The 23,743-nt window shown below is 38.9% G+C and overlaps 2 protein-coding genes across 18 annotated transcripts; one reads left to right on the top strand and one right to left on the bottom strand.

The window, feature by feature from the left end:
• Positions 1–176: 176 nt before the first annotated feature.
• LOC148230038 (endoribonuclease Dicer-S-like) lies at positions 177–22,425 on the bottom strand. Of its 17 annotated transcripts, none has more exons than XR_015811457.1 (10): positions 22,357–22,425; positions 21,873–22,105; positions 21,662–21,803; positions 21,464–21,589; positions 13,181–13,311; positions 12,850–12,931; positions 12,697–12,764; positions 12,556–12,628; positions 1,817–1,892; positions 177–1,756 (listed from the first exon to the last, which is right to left on the bottom strand). XR_015811457.1 is itself a non-coding variant. In XM_088198259.1 (6 exons), exons 2-6 carry the CDS (start codon positions 22,043–22,045, stop codon positions 1,719–1,721), a joined length of 555 nt encoding a protein of 184 aa, XP_088054385.1. In that variant the 5' UTR covers positions 22,046–22,105; positions 22,357–22,425; the 3' UTR covers positions 177–1,718. The 17 variants fall into 17 exon arrangements, 4 of the variants coding, with proteins under 4 accessions (XP_088054385.1, XP_088054384.1, XP_088054382.1 ...); XR_015811450.1 differs by having other exon boundaries at positions 22,230–22,397; XR_015811461.1 differs by lacking the exon at positions 13,181–13,311.
• Positions 18,456–19,520, top strand: LOC148230039 (uncharacterized). Its single transcript, XM_088196740.1, has one exon. The coding sequence runs from the start codon at positions 18,456–18,458 to the stop codon at positions 19,383–19,385; it is 930 nt and encodes a 309-aa protein (XP_088052866.1). The 3' UTR covers positions 19,386–19,520.
• Positions 22,426–23,743: the final 1,318 nt, after the last annotated feature.

The raw sequence follows: 23,743 nt of genomic DNA, 5'->3' as shown, positions 1-23,743 counted from the left end.
CGAGCAGCATAGCATTGCAGCAATACAATTTGTTATGCTAGAAGCTAAAATACATCAATAAATAATTTTCCTAATTGTATAAGAATCCTTTTCTCCACCACATAAAATTTCATTAAACATTATATTTCATATTTTTTTTCAAAACAACCATGAACATATATATTAAAATAATGGAATGCTTTTGAATTAAATTTATTTAAAAATAAATATTAACAATCGCCATGATGCAATTACATACACTGTTTTATCTAAGAATGTATTACTGGCAGTATATGATAACACCTCTCACACCACCACCATAATGTTTACATTACAACTTTTATTTTTCTTCCTTTAAAAATAGCTTGGAAAAATATTCAGTATGACTGACTTGATTGCGTTGACATTTTCCTCTTGAGCAATATTTTTAGAATAACTAGAGTACACTTATAACCAAGGTTAGAAAATATACAAATCTTTATAAATGTACATTGATATAAAATATTTTTAATTCAGATTTTTGGGTCATCTAACATTGTCTACTTGTTACTTCATTATTTAGACATGAGTTAAAAACTTATTGATTCATCTGAAGATGATGACTACATAAAAGCACATGTCTAGTAAGCACTCCCTTACTTTTGAATGTTTTTCCACATTTGTCACATTCAAAGCTATAAAAAGTATCATGAAAAGTTACATTATGATGTGAAAGTTGATATTTATGTTCAAAAACATTCAAGCAAATGCTACATTTAAAGTGAGAAGAAGTATGAATATTTTGTATATGTTTTAAAAGGTATTTTTTAGTTTTGAATGCCTTAAAACAATTGTTACATTTCAAAACTTTAGAAACAGGGTGAAATCTTATAATATGCTTTGAAAGAATATATTTAGATTTAAATGTTTTAAGACAATTGTCACATTCAAAGTCGCGCATATTATGAACACTTTTAATATGACGTGAAAGGTAATCCTTAGTTCTAAATATCTTTTGACATATGTCACATTGGTAGTCATAATCAGTGTGAACATTTCTAATATGATTTAAAAGGTAGTGTTTATTTTTAAATACTTTTAAACAATCTTCACATTCCAACTCATCAGAAATAGTGTGCATATTTTGAAAATGCATTAGGAGGACCTTATTTGATTTAAACACTTTCCGACAATGATCACATTCATAAGAAGTAGCGTGAGCAAACCTTTTGTGCCTTAAAAGTTGTTCATTAGTTTTGAATATTTTTGAACACTCATTACATCCAAAGTTTATTGCAGTAGAATGAAAACGTTCATTATGTTTCGAAAGGTAACATTTATTTTTAAATAATCTATGACACTTGTCGCATTTACACTCATTTATAGTGTGAATTTTCCGTATATGTTCCTGTAAGGATTTTTTAATTTGAAACACTTTTCGACACAAGACACATTCAAAATTGTCAGAAACAGTAGCATGAACATATACAATGTGCTTATAAAGAGAATGTTTGGTCTTAAATGCTTTTCGACATTGGTCACATTCAAAGTTACAAGTTGTGTGGACATTTTTAATATGATGTAACAGGTTATTTCTGGCTTTAAACGCTTTTTGACAATTGTCACATTGAAAGGCATTAGAAGTAGGATGAACCACTTTTACATGTTGAAACAGGTTTCTTCTAGTTTTAAATGTTTTTCCACACTTTGAACGTTTACAGTTAAACATATCTGCAGTAAAATTAAAATTGATAAACGAATTATCTTATCACCATGATATCTTTAACGGCATAGTTTTCTGAAAATAGAAAAAAATATTTTTTATTATTGATAAATAATGTGTATGTAATTTTCTTACCTATCTCTATTAAGTCTTCTATTTTACAGCTTATATCCTCGTCGTTGCTGCTATATTCTGTATATGTGTATTTAATCTAAAAAATAAAGCAAAAAGATGTTTCTATCGTTTTATTTTTTGTTATTTTCTACTAAAGTTCACATTTAATTTTAAAATAAGAGTTAAATGTTTTATGTTTGTTCTATAAAAATGTGTAATATATTCGCAATTTTATATTAACGAAGTTAATTCTACACAATTAAAATCAAACCTATATCAATTGACTTAAGAAGTAACATTATATCGATTTAAGAAGAACTGTCATTAATATACAACTGTCAACGAAACATTTTGGTCCAAATCAAACAATCAGCCGTCCACATATGTACATTTACTTATATATTTAAGTTTTTGTATATATTGTAGATAAATAAAACTATTACGAAAATGTTTTTTTCACCTTAAATCTGAATTAAACAATCCTAAAAATAGTTTAATACTTATAAAAAGTACAATTTAACATACTTTTATCGATTGTTTTGTTCCTAACCAATTTTATTGTTATGCTGCCTACCCCCACAAGTCCCAGCCCCGGCAGATAATAATTTCTTCGCGGGCTAACCAAGTATAGTGAATCGTGAAAGAAATATCGAATATCGAATGTTGGATGCCATCTCTAGAATGAATTTTAAGCATTTCTGGTGGGTTCTTTATACTGTTGTAGGGGGGCCATCTATATATATATTTAGGTTTTATTATGGCCAAGACTTGGCGGCACTTTAGTAACACTGACGTGACGGAATTCTTCTCTTGGGGACTCTGGCACGCTCGCACGCCGGTGCGGGCCCCACGCACCGTATATAAATAATAAACAACATGTAACTTCAAATCTAAAATAAAATACTACTGCAGCAGCTCAACCTGTGTCTAATTGCCAACCCGTCACCTCCCGTAGCCAACTGTCTTACTTACAAAGAGATAATTATATACTGGGAGACTACGACGACGAAGTACTACAGACACATATTTGTATTTACTATTTATCATTACCATAAAGACAAGTTTTTAAGATTATGATAAATAAATTATCAATATGCTCTTACTATAGTGCAGTGAACGTCACACTATCCAAATTTTTACACACATACATTCGCGCGTGCTAGAACCCAGTCACAAGAATAAAGTCGTACACGTCGCACGAAAATACGATTGTGTGTTGTTTTTGTTTCTACCTGCGCTGCAATAACGGTTATTATCGGGAAACTGTAGCGAAGTGGCATAATTTGAAGAGCTTAGAAGAGATCAATGACAATTTTACACGTATGATATATTATTTAAAAATAGCAATTAAAAACATTTAAAAAACTAATAAAATATTTTTGTTATATAGTGATTCAAATTTCATACATAAAACAGATATAAATTTACGTACATAGAAAATATATACACAGAAAATTTACATATTTTAAAATACAATTGATTACATTTAAAAAATAAAAATTCAAAATAAAATCATGGTTAAGATGGAAGTCAGTTTTCTTTGGTTACTTTTCAACAATACTATCACTTTCTAATGATGTAGAAGAAAATTGATAGTTCATTTTCAATTTTTAAAAAGGCACTATGAAAAATTGTGAGTACCGAATCCAAAAACAGTTTGCTGTTAACTGATACGTCAAAAATTCGTACTTCAATAATTTTATGAATGCATTGTCTATGTATACAGATGTATGCGAGAAAGAAGCGAAACATGCGTGTGAGAAAATTCGTTGTCTCGCTTGTTCTTGTTGAAGCGGCAATGCTCATTTCAAGGATTTTCCTGTGTCACATCTGGCTATAAAATAAATATTTCAGTCTATTTCGCACAAAATAAAATATATGTTACATCACAGCAACTGGTTGTCAAATCTTACAATACGATTGTGAGCAGTGTCTGTGCGTTTTGTATAAAAAGTGGATAGCGTGATTTTCACTGCTATAGTGCATAATTAAATGTTATATAATGGAATACGGGATGTTCATCCAGTAGCATAGCTGAAAATTTTTCGCCCCCGCAAAGCACAAATATTTCTAAGTAATAAAAAGTAAACATTTTTTTGTTTAAATTTAATTTATTTCATAAATAAAAAAATATTATAATAAAACATAAAACAACACATAAGAAATTAATCCTGACAAATTTAAACTAATGTTAACACATATACAAATATCACACATTTACTTATAAATACTTTTCTGAATTACGATTTTTTTTAATAATCCGATATTTGCTTTCAAAGTCCAACTGTGTCTTTTCTGTGGTCCAAATTTTATTCTCTACTGAAAAATGCGTTCTGTTGAACCACTCGTGTCTGGCAAGCATAGTACTTTGGTGGACGGACGGTGACGGATGGTAATTAGACAATACAGATTGGGCTACTGCAGTATTAAAAGTTTATAATTATTTATATTACATATTAAAACGATGCTAAATTATTTATATTATTATTTATATTACATATTAAAACGATGCTGATTAAATATTTCTGTCCATCTTTCATCATCTCTTTCCTTATTGTCAGCATCAAATAAATCTAATTTATCACAAAATTTTGAAAAAACATATGCAAAAATTGTTTCCACAGTTTCCCAATTAAGATCGTTGTTTTTAAGACTAACCTACTTAATACATTTAATGTATATTCAATTTAATAGTGAGATGAGCGGAGTTCTAAATATTGGATACATTTTTTATAAAAGCTATCAACACCGAATTTAAGTAATATTGTTTTGTCCAACCACTCTCTTCCAAAAATGGTGGGTATTCAATATTCAATAATAGTTAAATTATCACTTTCAATATATGTTAGTGTATCATAGAATAAGTTTTAAATGTGGGACACTTTAGGGGACAGTTTTCAATGTGGGATCTAGTCACTCTTATGTATAATACATTAGCTATTATCTGTTATAAATATACAGATAATGTTATCACTTAAATATCCTTTTATATATATTATTATATTATTGTTTATGTTATCGTAGGATATTTCTCAATTTTTATGTAACTGTATAAATAGGCCCGACCCACTGGTAAAAAGGAGAATCAGAGTGGGATTTGTGAACGGAGGCCGAACGCTAGACGTTGTTTCGACTGTAAATAATTAATTCAAATATTTATTAGAGACAACAAATGAAAATAATAAAATATTACAATAAGTGAATTAGAACATTATTTTTGCTCCTTTATGACAAAAATAAAATTGGTGGCAGCGGGTGGGATCCCGACACTCCAACTGAAGAAGGAACAACAGAAGTGCAGCTCCTGAAACTACGGAGTTAGACTTTCCAGTCTTTCAACCGGGACCCGAACAAAAATTCACTTAAATCGTCAAGTCAAGAAATCTCAAAGAAGATCAAACGACTGAAAATCAACATCGCCTGTGGGTCCACCACCAAGTTGATAGAAGACGTAAAATCTTCGATTTCCATACCAAGACGAGTAAAGCAGCCATACGGACATCTGCGTGAAGGAAACTCCCGAGACGAGCAGCCTTCGATTTCAAACGAAATACGTAGAGAGAATCAACAACTTCCCAGAAGAAACCTCGTTCGAGCAAGAGCCGCGACAGCAGCAGACTCAGAAAACGAAGACCTTCATACCAGCACAGCCCCTCAGAAGACTACATTCCGCACGAGCAAAAGCCGCGACAGCAGCAGACTCGGCAGACGGAAGATTCCCTGATTGAGCGAACGCAACGACGAAGGAAGTTCTACCCCTGAATCCAGCAAGATCTCATCACACCAGACAAGATGTTCAAGAACGTCGTAGTACTGTGAGTCTATCTTTGCTATATTTTCGGGTTGTCCAAATTATTTACATACCGATACATTCTGATCTCATATTAAACTACACATAACACACATACATAACCACATAATCAAAAATGTCTATTCCAACATCTCCAATAGTTACTAACAACTCCAATCATGGATCAATCAATTTATCTCTCGATACACTAATGAAATTCATACCTACCTACGATGGAAATCAAAAAGATCTCTATCCTTTTATTTACGACTGTGACACAGCGATAAACCTCTGTTCCTTAGAACTAAAACCAATTTTACTAAAATACATAATTCATAATGTCACAGGCAAAGCTAAATATTCCATAGCGAATTTTCAATATGATTCTTACGAAGAATTTAAAGAGTTTTTAATCTCCTCGTTCGGAGAAAATAAACATTCATCACAACTAGAATACGAACTTAGAAATTGTAAACAAAAACCAGGAGAACCAGTCATAAATTTCATCCAAAAAGTAGAAATCTGTACTAACAATTTAATAGGATCGATAAGGCTATCAGTTATAGATAAAAAGGAAATATTTGGACGTATTAAACAAATAGAAGATAGTGCCTTAAATACTTTCATATTCGGATTAAATCCGGAACTCTCAACTCCTGTTAGACTTACGAAACCTAAAACTCTTTCAGAAGCTTCTAATACAGCATTAGAAGAAGAAAAGTTTCTAACCGCATTCAGAGAAATGCATATCAGTTCACCCTTAATATGTAACATTTGCAAACGACGCGGACATAATGCTTCTACATGTCGAAATAATAATAACCGATTTCCAAGATACCAAAATAACTACAATAACATAAATATCAAAGAGGAACGAAAAATAAACCAATTTAGCGCGAGTAAAAATCCATCAAAATTCTGTCGTTATTGTAAAAGGAATAACCACACGATTGACGAATGTAGAATTAGAATATATAACAATGAAAAATACGGTAAAAATCAATCTAATCAAAGTCGCGATCATTTAAACTCCAGGAATTCCGAGACAGCTGCCGTGTCCCGGAATATAAAAAACATTGAAGGCAGAATATTAACATTGAAAAATACAACCGCTTTTGTAACTTTAGATTGTTATCAAGCAGATAGACCTCTTAAATTTCTTATCGATACCGGAGCGGATATATCAATCGTAAAATTAAACTCATTAGAAAGTGAAGATATAGTCGACGAATCAATAAAAGTAACCCTTCGTGGTATAGATAATTCTGATAACCCAACAAAAACATTAGGAGTTATCAAACTGACTTTCCCTTTCGATGAATATATAATTCGTCATAAAGCTCATATTATCGCACCTAATCAAACAAACATTCCCTTGGACGGAATATTAGGAAACGATTTCTTAAAATCAAACAAGGCAATAATAGATTACGAAAATAATTACCTACTCGTTAGAGATAAGAGACTAAATATTCTACACCATTATTCTGATAAACAAGTTACGTTAAACCCTAGAACTGAAACAATAGTTTTATTAAATGTCTTAAATCCGGAAATAAAAACAGGAATCTTGCCTGAAACAGAATTACTCCCTGATGTCTATTTGTCGCGAGCCATTACTTCTGTAAATGAAAAATCCCAAGCTTATGCTACAATACTTAATTGTAGTGATAAAGAAGTAAAGCTGACAAATACTAACATAATTCTAGAACCATTCGACGAAACTAAAAGTTTCCTTTATTTTCAAAAAAGTGACAAAATAGATATAACACGTAACGATAGAGTAGTGCAACAACTTCGAGTCGCACATCTTAATAAAGAGGAATCCCATTCTATTATATCACTATGTTCTGAATTTAATCGTGTATTTCATTTAAAAGATGATCCATTATCCAAAACAAACACGATTTCCCACGAGATACCGATAACATCGCAAATCCCCATCTACACTAAGTCATACCGATACCCCGAGGTACATAAAAAAGAAGTTGACAAACAAATTACAGAGATGTTAGACCAAAATATTATAAAACCCTCATCTTCTCCATGGTCAGCTCCACTATGGGTAGTCCCCAAGAAAATGGATGCTTCTGGAACTAAAAAATGGCGGATCGTAATAGACTACCGCAAATTAAATAACGTAACTGTAGGTGACGCATTCCCCTTACCCAACATAAGTGAAATACTAGATCAGCTAGGACATTCAAAATACTTCACAACCCTAGATCTCGCTTCAGGATTTCACCAAATTCCAATGAATGACAAAGATTCAGATAAAACGGCATTTTCAACCCCAACGGGTCATTATCAATTTTCACGTATGCCTTTTGGATTAAAAAACGCACCAGCGACTTTTCAACGATTAATGAACAGTGTACTAACTGGATTGCAAGGCATTAAATGTTTTGTGTATCTGGATGATATCGTGATTTTCGCAAATTCTATAACTGACCATACGAACAAACTTCGCGAAATCTTTAAACGACTAGATAAACATAATTTAAAACTACAAGCAGATAAATGCGAGTTTATGCGCCATGAGGTAGCATATTTAGGACACGTCATTACTCAAAACGGCGTCAAGCCTGATCCTTCTAAAATATCTTGTATAAAGAATTATCCTAAACCGCAAAACGTTAAAGATATCAAATCATTCCTAGGATTAGTAGGATACTATCGAAAATTTATTCTCAATTTTTCTAAAGTCTCACAAAAACTAACTATCTTATTAAAAAAGGACGTATTATTTAAATGGACAAACGAACAAGAAGACGCTTTTGAGACACTTAAAAACGCATTAATTAACGAACCTATATTGCAATATCCCGACTTTACAATTCCTTTCACCCTGACAACTGACGCTTCAAATTCTGCTATAGGGGCAATCCTATCTCAAGGAACCCTAACCAAAGATCTTCCGATAGCTTATGCTTCTCGCACACTCAACAAAGCAGAAATAAATTATTCCACGACTGAAAAGGAATTACTCGCAATAGTATGGGCATGTCAACATTTTCGTCCATATCTATACGGACGAACTTTCCAAATAATTACCGATCATCGCCCATTAGTCTGGTTAATGAACTGCAAAGATCCAAGTTCACGACTTGTAAGATGGCGTCTCAAACTTGAAGAATTTGATTATACTATTTCATACAAAAAAGGAAAACAAAATTGCAATGCTGATGCATTATCACGAATAAATATAGATCCGATAGCTAACAAATTAGTATTTCTTAATATAACAAAAGATAACCAGATACCCAACAGAGATAAAGAAATCAGTATTCCCAATGACAAAAATAAAATAATTGTACCCAAACATGATCAAATCCATGAAATCTTAAAAGAATATCATGACTCTATTATAGGAGGACATGCAGGTTATAATAGGATGCTAAATAAAATAAAGTTTAAATTTAAATGGCAAAATATGCACAAAGACATCGCAAATTATGTGAAACAATGCGAATCTTGTCAGTCAAACAAAGTATACCGTCAAAAGATTAAGCAACCCATTGAAATAACCACAACTAGCGAATGTGCATTTGAAAAAATCGCATTAGACATAGTAGGACCATTACCCCTAACCGAGGATGGCAATAAATATATCCTAACACTACAAGACGATTTGACAAAGTATACACAAGCATATCCAATACCAAATCATGAAGCCGAAACAATCGCAAGGACATTTACTAGCAATTTCATATGCCAATACGGCGTTCCAAATTCAATTCTTACCGACCAAGGTAAAGAATTTACTTCCAATATTCTAAAAGAAGTCTCAAAATTATTTAAAATACGGCAAATCCAAACTTCAGCATATCACCCAGAATCCAATGGAGCTTTAGAGAGAAGTCATAGTACCCTTAAGGACTATCTCAAGCATTATATTTCTCCAGAACAAACAGATTGGGATCTTTGGATTCCCTTCGCTATATTCAGTTATAATACTACTCCACACACTGCAACGAAGTTCACACCATTCGAATTAATCTTTGGTAATTCACCAAACTTGCCGTCAACCTTAACCAAAACTGAATTTAAATATACTTATGATTCCTTCGCCGATAATTTAAAATTAAAATTATGTAAATCGCGAGAAATGGCTAGAGAAAATTTAATTAAAGCAAAGGCAAAAACAAAAGAAAATTTTAACATTGACAAAAGGTTACGAACATTTAAAGTAGGCGATCAAGTATATCTAACCAATAACGCAACAAGATTAAATAGATCAAAAAAGTTATCACCCAATTTTAATGGACCATACGAAGTTGTAAAAGTAAACAACCCATTAAATATTACAATTAAAATAAAAAACAAAATAATTAAAGTCCATACGGATAGAGTAAAAATAGCTCATTAACGATTCAAATTCATTCAGAACCTACGAAGTTAAGGATGATATTCTCTTTTTATTACTATATATATATTTCATGTATAAATTTTAAGTAGTCCGAGCTATCAAACTTCGAGATGAACCATTCCAAGTAGTCCGAGTTATCAAACTTCGAGATGAACCATTCCAAGTAGTCCGAGTTATCAAACTTCGAGATGAACCATTCCAAGTAGTCCGAGTAATCAAACCTCGAGACGAACCATTCAAAAGTAGTCCGTTCAATATACGTTATCAAGATATTTAAACAAATGTAGGCTAATGACAGCTGCAGTGTATATATATATGTTTTCACAATAAAATAACTTACCACACACACACAACTCATACATTCACCTACAATTCTAAATTTTGTACATTACAACAGACAAATGGATAACTCGAATTGTGGCATAGATTGACCAGTGATAATAATTGTTAACATGTATTATATTTTTCGTAAACAAAACGCCACTCGTATGTTTACTCTTAACGGGGGAGGTGTTATAAATATACAGATAATGTTATCACTTAAATATCCTTTTATATATATTATTATATTATTGTTTATGTTATCGTAGGATATTTCTCAATTTTTATGTAACTGTATAAATAGGCCCGACCCACTGGTAAAAAGGAGAATCAGAGTGGGATTTGTGAACGGAGGCCGAACGCTAGACGTTGTTTCGACTGTAAATAATTAATTCAAATATTTATTAGAGACAACAAATGAAAATAATAAAATATTACAATAAGTGAATTAGAACATTATTTTTGCTCCTTTATGACATATCATACGCTTTAACCATAGAATCACATTAATTAAAAATAAGAAAGAGTTAATCAGAATTGTAAATTAAAAATAAACAAACAATTTTTAGCTATAAGTTATATTATACACAAAAAAGAATATCCAATCACATACGTAATTATTAATTTTAAAATATTAGACATTTTTTGTACAATCTTAATAAAATTGTTAAGTTTAATGCAAGATATATTGAGCAATTATTGTAAATTGGCTTAAAAATCATTTGGAAAGGCATTATAAGTACTTATTTTATCATTCAAACTTTTACAAATTATGTTGTGCTTATCGTTGTCTACTGATAAAACGCTTTTATTCTGGATCTGATAGTAACCTAGTATGTACATACAAATATAATTTTAATATGTATATTCATGGCTCACGAGTATTATGCATACTTTTAATATGACGTAAAAGATAAGTCTTAGTTTTAAACTCGCTTCGACACGAGTTACATGTATAGTAAATAGTGGTATGAACATTTTTAATGTGATTTAAAAGATATTGTTTATTTTTAAATACTTTTAGACATTCTCCACACACCACGTCGACAGAAGCTGTAAACATATTTAGAATATGCGCTAAAAGGAGCCTTTTAGTTTTAAATGCTCTTTGACACTGATCACATTCATAGGAAGTAATGTGGGCACTTAACTTATGATTTATAAGAACTTCCTCAGTTTCAAACACTTTTAGACACCCACCACAAGTAAAATTGTCAGGAGTCGAGTGAGTAATTCTAACGTGCATTGAAAGTGAACATTTATTTTTAAACAATTGATCACACTTATCGCATTTAAACTTATTGGAAGTATGATCTCTTATAACATGTTTATCCAGGAATTTTTTAATTTTAAATATTTTATTACACTTCTCGCATTCAAAGTGTTCAGAAACAGAGTGAAAATGTCTGATATGCTTCGAAAGGGAATATTTATTTTTAAACAATTGATCACACTTATCGCATTTAAACTTATTGGAAGTATGATCTCTTATAACATGTTTATCCAGGAATTTTTTAATTTTAAATATTTTATTACACTTCTCGCATTCAAAGTGTTCAGAAGCAGAGTGAAAATGTCTGATATGCCTCGAAAGGGAATTTTTAGATTTAAATAATCCTTTACACTCGACACATTTGTGCCTGTCGACAGTGTGAACGTTTCTAATATGTTGGTGTAGATATTTTTTTGCTGTAAATACTTTACAACAATTGATACAATTGAAAACGTCGGAACCTAAACTGTGAACAATTTTAATGTGCTTATCTAGAGAATATTTATTTTTCAATACTTTCGGACACGTGTCACATTTGATGGTATTAGAATCGGAAGAATGAACGTATCTGATATGATTACGGAGACAATGCTTGTTTTTAAATACTTTTTGGCAAGTTTTACACTTAAAGCTATATGAAGCAGAGTGAACATACTTAATATGATACGCAAGGTAATGCCTAGCCTTAAAAGTTTTTTGACATTTAAAACATTCAAGGACATTAGTAGGATTCGGTGTATAGCAAACGTTTGATTTTTGAATAGGTGAAACGTCTTCATCACTAGCGTTTGCAACTAATATATCTTTAACGTCGTGGTTTTCTGAAAATATAAAATTACTTCATTAAAGTTTATGATGCCTGGTATTTAGACGGTCATTCTGACTGAGAAAATTTCTGTGGAAGCTTTGTTCCTGTTCATGTTCAATACAATTTGTGTCTTGCGTTTGTAAAAACAACTCAACAGCATAGTGATGATTTATTTATGATTATTGATATCAATTCTTACCTATATTTATGGATTCATCATGCACGTAAATATCATCTTCGCAAATATTATATACTGACTCGTCATATTCAATCTATAAAATAATAAATGTTTTATATTTGAAACCAGCATTTTATATTTTATAAAATTATTATGTTTCACCTTAGGTTCACACTTAATTTTCCCAGTGGAAGAGTTATAGGTTTCATCTTCATTTTCAACGCCTGGTTCTAAAAAATATTTGGGTTGAAACTATGCAATTATATAATAATAAAATAAAATAAAAATGGCGAAATTCCGAAAAATGATTAAAACCTGTTTTAATTGACATTAAAAATGCCATTTTGGTGGTTCAAGCGCCATTTGTCCGCATAAGCGTCAGTTGAGATTTTTTGGCCTAAAACAATAAATCGTATGTTCATGTATAGATATATTTTATACATAATTTTAATTGTTTACTAAGAGCTATACTTGATTTTAACATGATTAAGAATATGATTTTAAAATGAAAATCAGCGATATGTGATGAATATTTTAGGGAGTATTAATCAGAATATTTCAATTTATAATGAACACATTTCTTTCAAAAACGAACGAGTGGCAATCAGACAGAGTAGTATATTTATTGACGATAAATAATACTTACATGTTATTTACAAGTGATTAAGTCGCGGGGGCCGCACTCGCGGTGTACGAGCCCGTCGGCGTCGAAAAACGAAGAAAGTCAGTTGAATCAGTGTTACCTGAATGCCGCCGAATTTTGGCCATAACAAACATCTAAATAAATAAATAAATAAATAAATAAATAAATAAATAAATAAATAAATATATACATATATATATATATATATATATATATATATATATATATATATATATATTTATTTATTTATTTATTTATATATATATTTACTTTTAGCACTTGCTTATAATCCAAAAAAATACGGGTAATATCTTAGTAACTTTTACCCTATGGTGTATTTATACTTTTGTTGTGGTATCTTACTAAGGTTCAGAGGGTCATCTAATTGGAACGTTTCATATCATGTTATTTAAAATATAAAAAAATGTCGTTTAACTTCTCTCCTCGATTAAAATTCTGGTGCTTGTATTTATTCTAGCTATATAATTTACAATAGGTAGGATCATTCTGCATCCAAGCTTCTCAAACGTCAACGGAATAAGAAGGAAACATCCGCGTGAGTTGGTCTAATAATCTTAGACATTAAACAAGTCTTACTAGACATACTCCAAATAAGTCAGAACTCAGAGAGGAGTGACCTTCCGCTGGTCTGCGGGGCTTTGACGATCGCACACGGGGGTTGGAGTCTGGCGTCGGCTCGAGAGCTTTCGCAAGACTGAGCGGTGTTGCGCGACGGGCTTGGACGGGGGCGCGGGTGGCGCCCTCGCGTGCGGGCGGTGGACACGTAAACTAACGGCGTTTTAACTGTCACTTGTTTGAAATTGAAGATTAAGATCGCATGGAAATAACAAACCAAATTGACGGTTGGCGAGGAGAGAAAGAGCCGTTGGGCTGTGGCGCGGCGCTCAAGGTCGTCGCGATAACGCGGCGGGCTGCGGTGCCGGGAATGGTTCCTCAGAGAGGAGTGACCTTCCGCTGGTCTGCGGGGCTTTGACGATCGCACACGGGGGTTGGAGTCTGGCGTCGGCTCGAGAGCTTTCGCAAGACTGAGCGGTGTTGCGCGACGGGCTTGGACGGGGGCGCGGGTGGCGCCCTCGCGTGCGGGCGGTGGACACGTAAACTAACGGCGTTTTAACTGTCACTTGTTTGAAATTGAAGATTAAGATCGCATGGAAATAACAAACCAAATTGACGGTTGGCGAGGAGAGAAAGAGCCGTTGGGCTGTGGCGCGGCGCTCAAGGTCGTCGCGATAACGCGGCGGGCTGCGGTGCCGGGAATGGTTCCTCAGAGAGGAGTGACCTTCCGCTGGTCTGCGGGGCTTTGACGATCGCACACGGGGGTTGGAGTCTGGCGTCGGCTCGAGAGCTTTCGCAAGACTGAGCGGTGTTGCGCGACGGGCTTGGACGGGGGCGCGGGTGGCGCCCTCGCGTGCGGGCGGTGGACACGTAAACTAACGGCGTTTTAACTGTCACTTGTTTGAAATTGAAGATTAAGATCGCATGGAAATAACAAACCAAATTGACGGTTGGCGAGGAGAGAAAGAGCCGTTGGGCTGTGGCGCGGCGCTCAAGGTCGTCGCGATAACGCGGCGGGCTGCGGTGCCGGGAATGGTTCCTCAGAGAGGAGTGACCTTCCGCTGGTCTGCGGGGCTTTGACGATCGCACACGGGGGTTGGAGTCTGGCGTCGGCTCGAGAGCTTTCGCAAGACTGAGCGGTGTTGCGCGACGGGCTTGGACGGGGGCGCGGGTGGCGCCCTCGCGTGCGGGCGGTGGACACGTAAACTAACGGCGTTTTAACTGTCACTTGTTTGAAATTGAAGATTAAGATCGCATGGAAATAACAAACCAAATTGACGGTTGGCGAGGAGAGAAAGAGCCGTTGGGCTGTGGCGCGGCGCTCAAGGTCGTCGCGATAACGCGGCGGGCTGCGGTGCCGGGAATGGTTCCTCAGAGAGGAGTGACCTTCCGCTGGTCTGCGGGGCTTTGACGATCGCACACGGGGGTTGGAGTCTGGCGTCGGCTCGAGAGCTTTCGCAAGACTGAGCGGTGTTGCGCGACGGGCTTGGACGGGGGCGCGGGTGGCGCCCTCGCGTGCGGGCGGTGGACACGTAAACTAACGGCGTTTTAACTGTCACTTGTTTGAAATTGAAGATTAAGATCGCATGGAAATAACAAACCAAATTGACGGTTGGCGATGAGAGAAAGAGCCGTTGGGCTGTGGCGCGGCGCTCAAGGTCGTCGCGATAACGCGGCGGGCTGCGGTGCCGGGAATGGTTCCTCAGAGAGGAGTGACCTTCCGCTGGTCTGCGGGGCTTTGACGATCGCACACGGGGGTTGGAGTCTGGCGTCGGCTCGAGAGCTTTCGCAAGACTGAGCGGTGTTGCGCGACGGGCTTGGACGGGGGCGCGGGTGGCGCCCTCGCGTGCGGGCGGTGGACACGTAAACTAACGGCGTTTTAACTGTCACTTGTTTGAAATTGAAGATTAAGATCGCATGGAAATAACAAACCAAATTGACGGTTGGCGAGGAGAGAAAGAGCCGTTGGGCTGTGGCGCGGCGCTCAAGGTCGTCGCGATAACGCGGCGGGCTGCGGTGCCGGGAATGGTTCCTCAGAGAGGAGTGACCTTCCGCTGGTCTGCGGGGCTTTGACGATCGCACACGGGGGTTGGAGTCTGGCGTCGGCTCGAGAGCTTTCGCAAGACTGAGCGGTGTTGCGCGACGGGCTTGGACGGGGGCGCGGGTGGCGCCCTCGCGTGCGGGCGGTGGACACGTAAACTAACGGCGTTTTAACTGTCACTTGTTTGAAATTGAAGATTAAGATCGCATGGAAATAACAAACCAAATTGACGGTTGGCGAGGAGAGAAAGAGCCGTTGGGCTGTGGCGCGGCGCTCAAGGTCGTCGCGATAACGCGGCGGGCTGCGGTGCCGGGAATGGTTCCTCAGAGAGGAGTGACCTTCCGCTGGTCTGCGGGGCTTTGACGATCGCACACGGGGGTTGGAGTCTGGCGTCGGCTCGAGAGCTTTCGCAAGACTGAGCGGTGTTGCGCGACGGGCTTGGACGGGGGCGCGGGTGGCGCCCTCGCGTGCGGGCGGTGGACACGTAAACTAACGGCGTTTTAACTGTCACTTGTTTGAAATTGAAGATTAAGATCGCATGGAAATAACAAACCAAATTGACGGTTGGCGAGGAGAGAAAGAGCCGTTGGGCTGTGGCGCGGCGCTCAAGGTCGTCGCGATAACGCGGCGGGCTGCGGTGCCGGGAATGGTTCCTCAGAGAGGAGTGACCTTCCGCTGGTCTGCGGGGCTTTGACGATCGCACACGGGGGTTGGAGTCTGGCGTCGGCTCGAGAGCTTTCGCAAGACTGAGCGGTGTTGCGCGACGGGCTTGGACGGGGGCGCGGGTGGCGCCCTCGCGTGCGGGCGGTGGACACGTAAACTAACGGCGTTTTAACTGTCACTTGTTTGAAATTGAAGATTAAGATCGCATGGAAATAACAAACCAAATTGACGGTTGGCGAGGAGAGAAAGAGCCGTTGGGCTGTGGCGCGGCGCTCAAGGTCGTCGCGATAACGCGGCGGGCTGCGGTGCCGGGAATGGTTCCTCAGAGAGGAGTGACCTTCCGCTGGTCTGCGGGGCTTTGACGATCGCACACGGGGGTTGGAGTCTGGCGTCGGCTCGAGAGCTTTCGCAAGACTGAGCGGTGTTGCGCGACGGGCTTGGACGGGGGCGCGGGTGGCGCCCTCGCGTGCGGGCGGTGGACACGTAAACTAACGGCGTTTTAACTGTCACTTGTTTGAAATTGAAGATTAAGATCGCATGGAAATAACAAACCAAATTGACGGTTGGCGAGGAGAGAAAGAGCCGTTGGGCTGTGGCGCGGCGCTCAAGGTCGTCGCGATAACGCGGCGGGCTGCGGTGCCGGGAATGGTTCCTCAGAGAGGAGTGACCTTCCGCTGGTCTGCGGGGCTTTGACGATCGCACACGGGGGTTGGAGTCTGGCGTCGGCTCGAGAGCTTTCGCAAGACTGAGCGGTGTTGCGCGACGGGCTTGGACGGGGGCGCGGGTGGCGCCCTCGCGTGCGGGCGGTGGACACGTAAACTAACGGCGTTTTAACTGTCACTTGTTTGAAATTGAAGATTAAGATCGCATGGAAATAACAAACCAAATTGACGGTTGGCGAGGAGAGAAAGAGCCGTTGGGCTGTGGCGCGGCGCTCAAGGTCGTCGCGATAACGCGGCGGGCTGCGGTGCCGGGAATGGTTCCTCAGAGAGGAGTGACCTTCCGCTGGTCTGCGGGGCTTTGACGATCGCACACGGGGGTTGGAGTCTGGCGTCGGCTCGAGAGCTTTCGCAAGACTGAGCGGTGTTGCGCGACGGGCTTGGACGGGGGCGCGGGTGGCGCCCTCGCGTGCGGGCGGTGGACACGTAAACTAACGGCGTTTTAACTGTCACTTGTTTGAAATTGAAGATTAAGATCGCATGGAAATAACAAACCAAATTGACGGTTGGCGATGAGAGAAAGAGCCGTTGGGCTGTGGCGCGGCGCTCAAGGTCGTCGCGATAACGCGGCGGGCTGCGGTGCCGGGAATGGTTCCTCAGAGAGGAGTGACCTTCCGCTGGTCTGCGGGGCTTTGACGATCGCACACGGGGGTTGGAGTCTGGCGTCGGCTCGAGAGCTTTCGCAAGACTGAGCGGTGTTGCGCGACGGGCTTGGACGGGGGCGCAGGTGGCGCCCTCGCGTGCGGGCGGTGGACACGTAAACTAACGGCGTTTTAACTGTCACTTGTTTGAAATTGAAGATTAAGATCGCATGGAAATAACAAACCAAATTGACGGTTGGCGAGGAGAGAAAGAGCCGTTGGGCTGTGGCGCGGCGCTCAAGGTCGTCGCGATAACGCGGCGGGCTGCGGTGCCGGGAATGGTTCCTCAGAGAGGAGTGACCTTCCGCTGGTCTGCGGGGCTTTGACGATCGCACACGGGGGTTGGAGTCTGGCGTCGGCTCGAGAGCTTTCGCAAGACTGAGCGGTGTTGCGCGACGGGCTTGGACGGGGGCGCGGGTGGCGCCCTCGCGTGCGGGCGGTGGACACGTAAACTAACGGCGTTTTAACTGTCACTTGTCACACATATATATATATATATATATATATATATATATATATATATATATATATATATATATATATATATATATATATATATATATATATATATATATATATATATATATATATATATATATATATATATATATATATATATATATATATATATATATATGATGAACGCACCCCATCCACTACCCCCACAGGAGTGGAATGTAGTCGAAAAGAAGGGCAGGAAAAAACGCCCGGAACCATCCAGCAAGGAGGCGAAGAGGCAAGCAGAGCGCCCACAGCAAAAAAAGAAGGCTGCGAAAAAAGACGAGGCAGCCCCCTACCAACAACCGAAAGCCAGACCGCAAAGACACAGGGCGGTGACCATAACAGTCTCTTGCCCAGGCACAGACAACCCGGCGCCAGCGTCCTACGCAAACGTCCTGCGCAACGTCCACAAGGCTGCTAAGGACACAAAAGTCGACATCCGCTCAATTAGACGGACACCAAAGGGGGAGCTCGCCTTCACCTTAGGAAAAAACGGCGAAGGCTCAAACGAACTGCAAACAATCCTAGCTGAGGTAGCTGGGCCAAAAGCCACAATACGGTGCACGGTCCCCACCCGAGTCGTGATAATAAAAGATCTGGACGAAGGTGTGACCAAGGATGACGTCACCATGGCCTTAATGGCTTCCCTCGGCGAAGAACACCAGAGCCTCATCGAAACGCTGAACCTCCGACCCGCGCACAGCGGCACGCAAGTGTGCGTCGCGAGAATACCACGCACCAGCAAAGCCGCCACCCTCCTAAAAATAGGGCGCATCAAGATCGGCCTGGTGAGGTGCCGAGTGCGCGAGCGCATCGAAGTTCTCCGATGCTTTCGCTGCATGGACTTCGGGCACACCGCAGCAAGATGCAGCGGTCCAGACAGGTCTCAGAAGTGCAGAGGGTGCGGACAACTAGGGCACCAAATCGCCGCCTGCAAAAACCAACCACGCTGCTCACTATGCAGCCAAAAAAGCGAAAATCCTACAGACGCGGCACACCCCAGCGGGAGCAGCCACTGCAGGTCCTTCAGAGACGCACTGGCGCGAGGAGGCAAGGCCAAACAATGACACGGTTCCTCCAAATAAACCTACATGGCTGCAGGGCCGCCCAGGACCTACTACAGCAGACGATCGCCGAGGAGCTAGCGGACGTAGTCATCGTGTCTGAGCAGTACCGCAACCTCCCACGCAGCTGGTACTCGGATGCGACCTCAAGGGCAGCCATACACGTGCCCTCGACCCGACTGCGCGTAACCAGCGCCGAGACGGCCAGCACCGAAGGATGGACTTGGATCGAGCTGGACGGGACCAGAGTCTACAGCTGCTATTTCTCGCCCAACGCACCAATCAAAGACTTCGCCCGCGGCCTTGCTGACCTCGAGGAGAGCGTCCGATCATCGGCTGCGCCGGTCATCATCGCCGGCGACTTCAACGCCAAAGCCGCTGAATGGGGCTCCACGGTGACCGACCGAAGAGGCAACCTGCTCTGCGAGATGGCCTCGAACCTCCACCTACACGCGGCCAACGTAGGAAGAGGCTTCACCTTCGCCCGGGGCGGCTCAGGGTCGGTCATCGATGTGACCTTTGCTGACGAACTGACAGCGGGCATGATCCGAGGCTGGCAAGTGCTAGAAAAATACTCGCACAGCGACCACAGATATATCAGTTTTGAGCTCACCATCCGCAACCAGAGACCACCGCCAGAGGTCAAACGCGGATGGAGTGTGAGAAAGCTGAACGTCGCAGCACTGGACGAAGCGATTGCAGCGAAGAGCGAGGCTATCAAGACCGCCGCGCACGCTGAAGCCGGAGCGGAAAGCGTAGTACGCTCGCTGAACAAGCTCCTGCGCGACGCCTGCGATGCCTCGATGCCCAGACTTGGGGGCAACACCCGCCGCAGATCAGCATACTGGTGGACCGATGACATTGCCGACCTTCGACGCACGTGCCTAGCCGCCCGGAGAGGCGCGCAAAGACACCACGGCAGCGAAGAAAAACACCGCAGCTACAAGGAGGCGAGAAGCGCCCTGCGCCGTGCGATAAAGGAGAGCAAGGCGCGGTGCTGGTCCGAAATGTGCAAGGCAATCGACGAAGATCCCTGGGGGAGGCCATACAGGATCGTCAGAAATAAGCTGGTGGACAAAAACAAAGACCACTTCCTCAACAATGCCGGCAACATGGAGGCGGTGGTCGAAGGACTGTTCCCGCAGCACCCCACGACTGACAAAGCACTGCACAGCGGCCAGGCAGCTGCAGAAGAGGAGTTCCTACCGTTCTCAAAGGAGGAACTGCAAGGAGCAGCGAAGCGCATCAACTCTGCAAGGGCTCCGGGACCCGACGGCGTCCCAAACGCCGTGATCAAGCGAATCGCAGAAAAAGACCCCGCGCTGCTTCTTTCCGCCTTCAACGCCTGTCTCTCTGAGGGAGTCTTTGATGCTTCATGGAAGCGCCATATATATATATATATATATATATATATATATATATATATATATATATATATATATATATATATATATATATATATATATTTGTTAAACAAATCGTCTAACTTTGAGGAATAGAGAAAATTGTCTCTATCCACCTGAAAGTCATTAATTGACATTATGCCAAAATGGGTTGCAGCTGTAATTGAAGCTAAGGGTGGGTCTACTAAATATTAAAAATAAGCTTAAAATAAACACTAAACAACCTCGATCAGTTTTTCATTCACATTTTTACGATTTTGTCTATATTTGTATATAAATAGATGTATCTTACCTTTGTTGCAAAAATCTTGTACAGTGTTATTAAAAGCATCTATAACCGAACCATACATACCCGACACTGAGGTACTTTGGTTAACTGAGATCTCTTTGCACTCTAAGCTATCCGATTCAGTCTTCTGAACCTTCTGATTATCTCTAATCTTATTACATTTATCACAAACATTTTTCATACATTCGCAATGCTCTAAAATATTTTTTATATCATCGTTCTTAATTACTATCTCTTCGATTTTCGAATTACTAGATTCTATCTTATTATCCTTAACACTAGTTGTAGAGTATCCTTGATTAGAGTTTAACTCGATTATATTTACTACACAATATTTACTATTAAGTTTAACTCGATTATATTTACTACACAATAAACACAATACATACATTTTGAAGATGCGCATCTTTGACGATCATATGGCACTGTTCAATAACTAACAGATTGATATTTGATATTGAAATAATACTTTTAGTTAATACATTATCTAATACTTCTGAAGTACATACTATAATCTATAAAAATAAATATACATATATTAATATATAGATAAATTAAAATAATAGCACATTATTCAATAATAATACCTCGTAAATGTTAAGCTTTTTATCAGATAAATCACAATTTAACAAACCGATTGTTTGTAAATCGGTCAGATGGCAAAGTTGCACAGCCAGTGCCTTTACTTGATATAATGGCACCAATATGACAGTTTTCTTCGTCGACGGACTACATAATCGTCATAAATTATTTTATCAATTAAAAATTGTATATATAATTATAAAAAAATAAACAAACCTGCGGATTTGATACGCTAGTTCTTGTATCAATTTCAATGTAACAAAAAAACCGGTCGTCACTGGAGGGCATGTTAACAGGTTATGTTTCAAAGCTTCCTCGATGAGTTCCAATTGAAATTCACGAGCCGTGAATCGCAAAGAACTGACTCCCTCTGACCAATGATGCGCCATGGTCGTGGGTTTCTCCTTTCAGTTACATCGTGAATATCATTTGTTGAAATTGAAAGAGGTCTGTAAACAAAAATACATAGATTTAAATCCACATCCAAATTAATCTCCCTAAAAAATATTTTTGTTACAATATTATCTGTACAAAAACATGCCGATACATTATGGACACAATGTGTTAACCTACAAATGAATGAATGGCACAAAACATTCACTCTTAACAGATGGTATAATAGGTAGTAATAATGTTTATGTTTATATTATATCGCAACAAACGTTTGTGCAACAATGATTGCAAAAACATATATACCCACCGTACAAAAGAACATGACATTTCTTAAAGAGCAGGTACTTTATTGCCAGTGCAATAAATTATTTCTAAATGCCGTTTTTAAATAAAATACATTATTTATAAATAGAGATGTGCTGGCGGTAAGAGCTCCAGTTTATTGTCCGGAAAAAGACGGGTTTTTTGGGTGGGAATAAATAGCGATTTTCAAATCGATAAAATTCGGAGATAATTGTCAAGAGACCGAAATATTTTTAAACGAGACACACAAACGCATTTTCTACTCAGACACGATGACATTTCTCAAACGTTCGCAATAAAATACAATATATTTTTTTTTATTTATTGTGTTTTATAAATGTAAATGTAATTTTGATAAAATATATATCCATAAAAATTTAAGCTAAATTGCTTAAAATAAAACATACGTCTATTAATTTATAAGCTTAGCAAATCGACCATTTTATCACTTTATTCATTTGCCACACAGCTCTGTGACACGCAAGATGACCAGATGTCTTCCTTTATCCTCTTCGAACAAAAAATGAATATGCTCTTTTTATTTTTTGTGTTCTTCTTTGATATTTTCAAAATCTGATCATCTTAGTATTGAGATTTTATATTTTATTATATACATAGATTTCAAATAAATGCTTTTAGGTTAAATTCGTCGAATTTACTAAACTAAATAATTATTTTTATTGACTCTATAACCCAAGATGGTTATTTGTCTTATCTTTTGGTTTCGTAATCCGTAATTTATTATTTATTATTTGGATGGACAAATTATTAGCTTGTCATATTATGGCCAACGACACCTGGTGGTGTTCTCGAAAGGTCACCTTTCCAAGTATCGATCGGGCCCAATGCTGCTTAACTTCGGTAATCGAACGGACACCGATGCATTCAGCATGGTGTCGTTGGCTGAAGTAGATTGTTAACTATCTGTAATATTTTTATTATTATTTCTGAGCCTCTATAAAACAAAAACACATTTTTACCTATAAATACGCAAATTTCTTTAAATTCTTTGTTTTTCCCGACCCATTCGAAATTCCCAATTCTGTCCATGAATATTTATAAATGAAATAATTATTTTTGAAGGTACGGATTCAATGGGAAAAATTAAAACGTATAATACTTTTATTAAATTATATATTTCTCTATATTTTTCTCCACGTGTTAATCATTTTCTTTTATATCCGAATCGATAAATAAGAAATAATAAGACGTTTTTAATGTCGCGTTTACATTTGTTTTTGTAAAAAAAATTCATTCTAAAACTTGCTCCAGGAAACAAAATAGATTATGAAGAATACGGTGGATGAGAAAAGAGTTCCCAAGAAAGTCCATTGATTTTTTTAACGTCTTCTTGTATATGTGGGAGCCCATTTATTTATATTTATTTAGGT

The sequence above is a fragment of the Plectrocnemia conspersa genome, unplaced genomic scaffold (genome assembly GCF_051122295.1).
Source record: "Plectrocnemia conspersa isolate PC_06_02 unplaced genomic scaffold, ASM5112229v1 ptg000011l, whole genome shotgun sequence".
NCBI classification, from domain to species: Eukaryota; Metazoa; Arthropoda; class Insecta; order Trichoptera; family Polycentropodidae; genus Plectrocnemia; species Plectrocnemia conspersa.
This window is presented reverse-complemented; position numbering and strand designations above follow the sequence as displayed.

Excerpts from the sequence above, each read along its gene's own strand:
- LOC148230038 (XM_088198256.1), bottom strand. The coding sequence starts at position 1,687 with ATGTTTAACTGTAAACGTTCAAAGTGTGGAAAAACATTTAAAACTAGA.
- LOC148230039 (XM_088196740.1), top strand. The coding sequence starts at position 18,456 with ATGAACGCACCCCATCCACTACCCCCACAGGAGTGGAATGTAGTCGAA.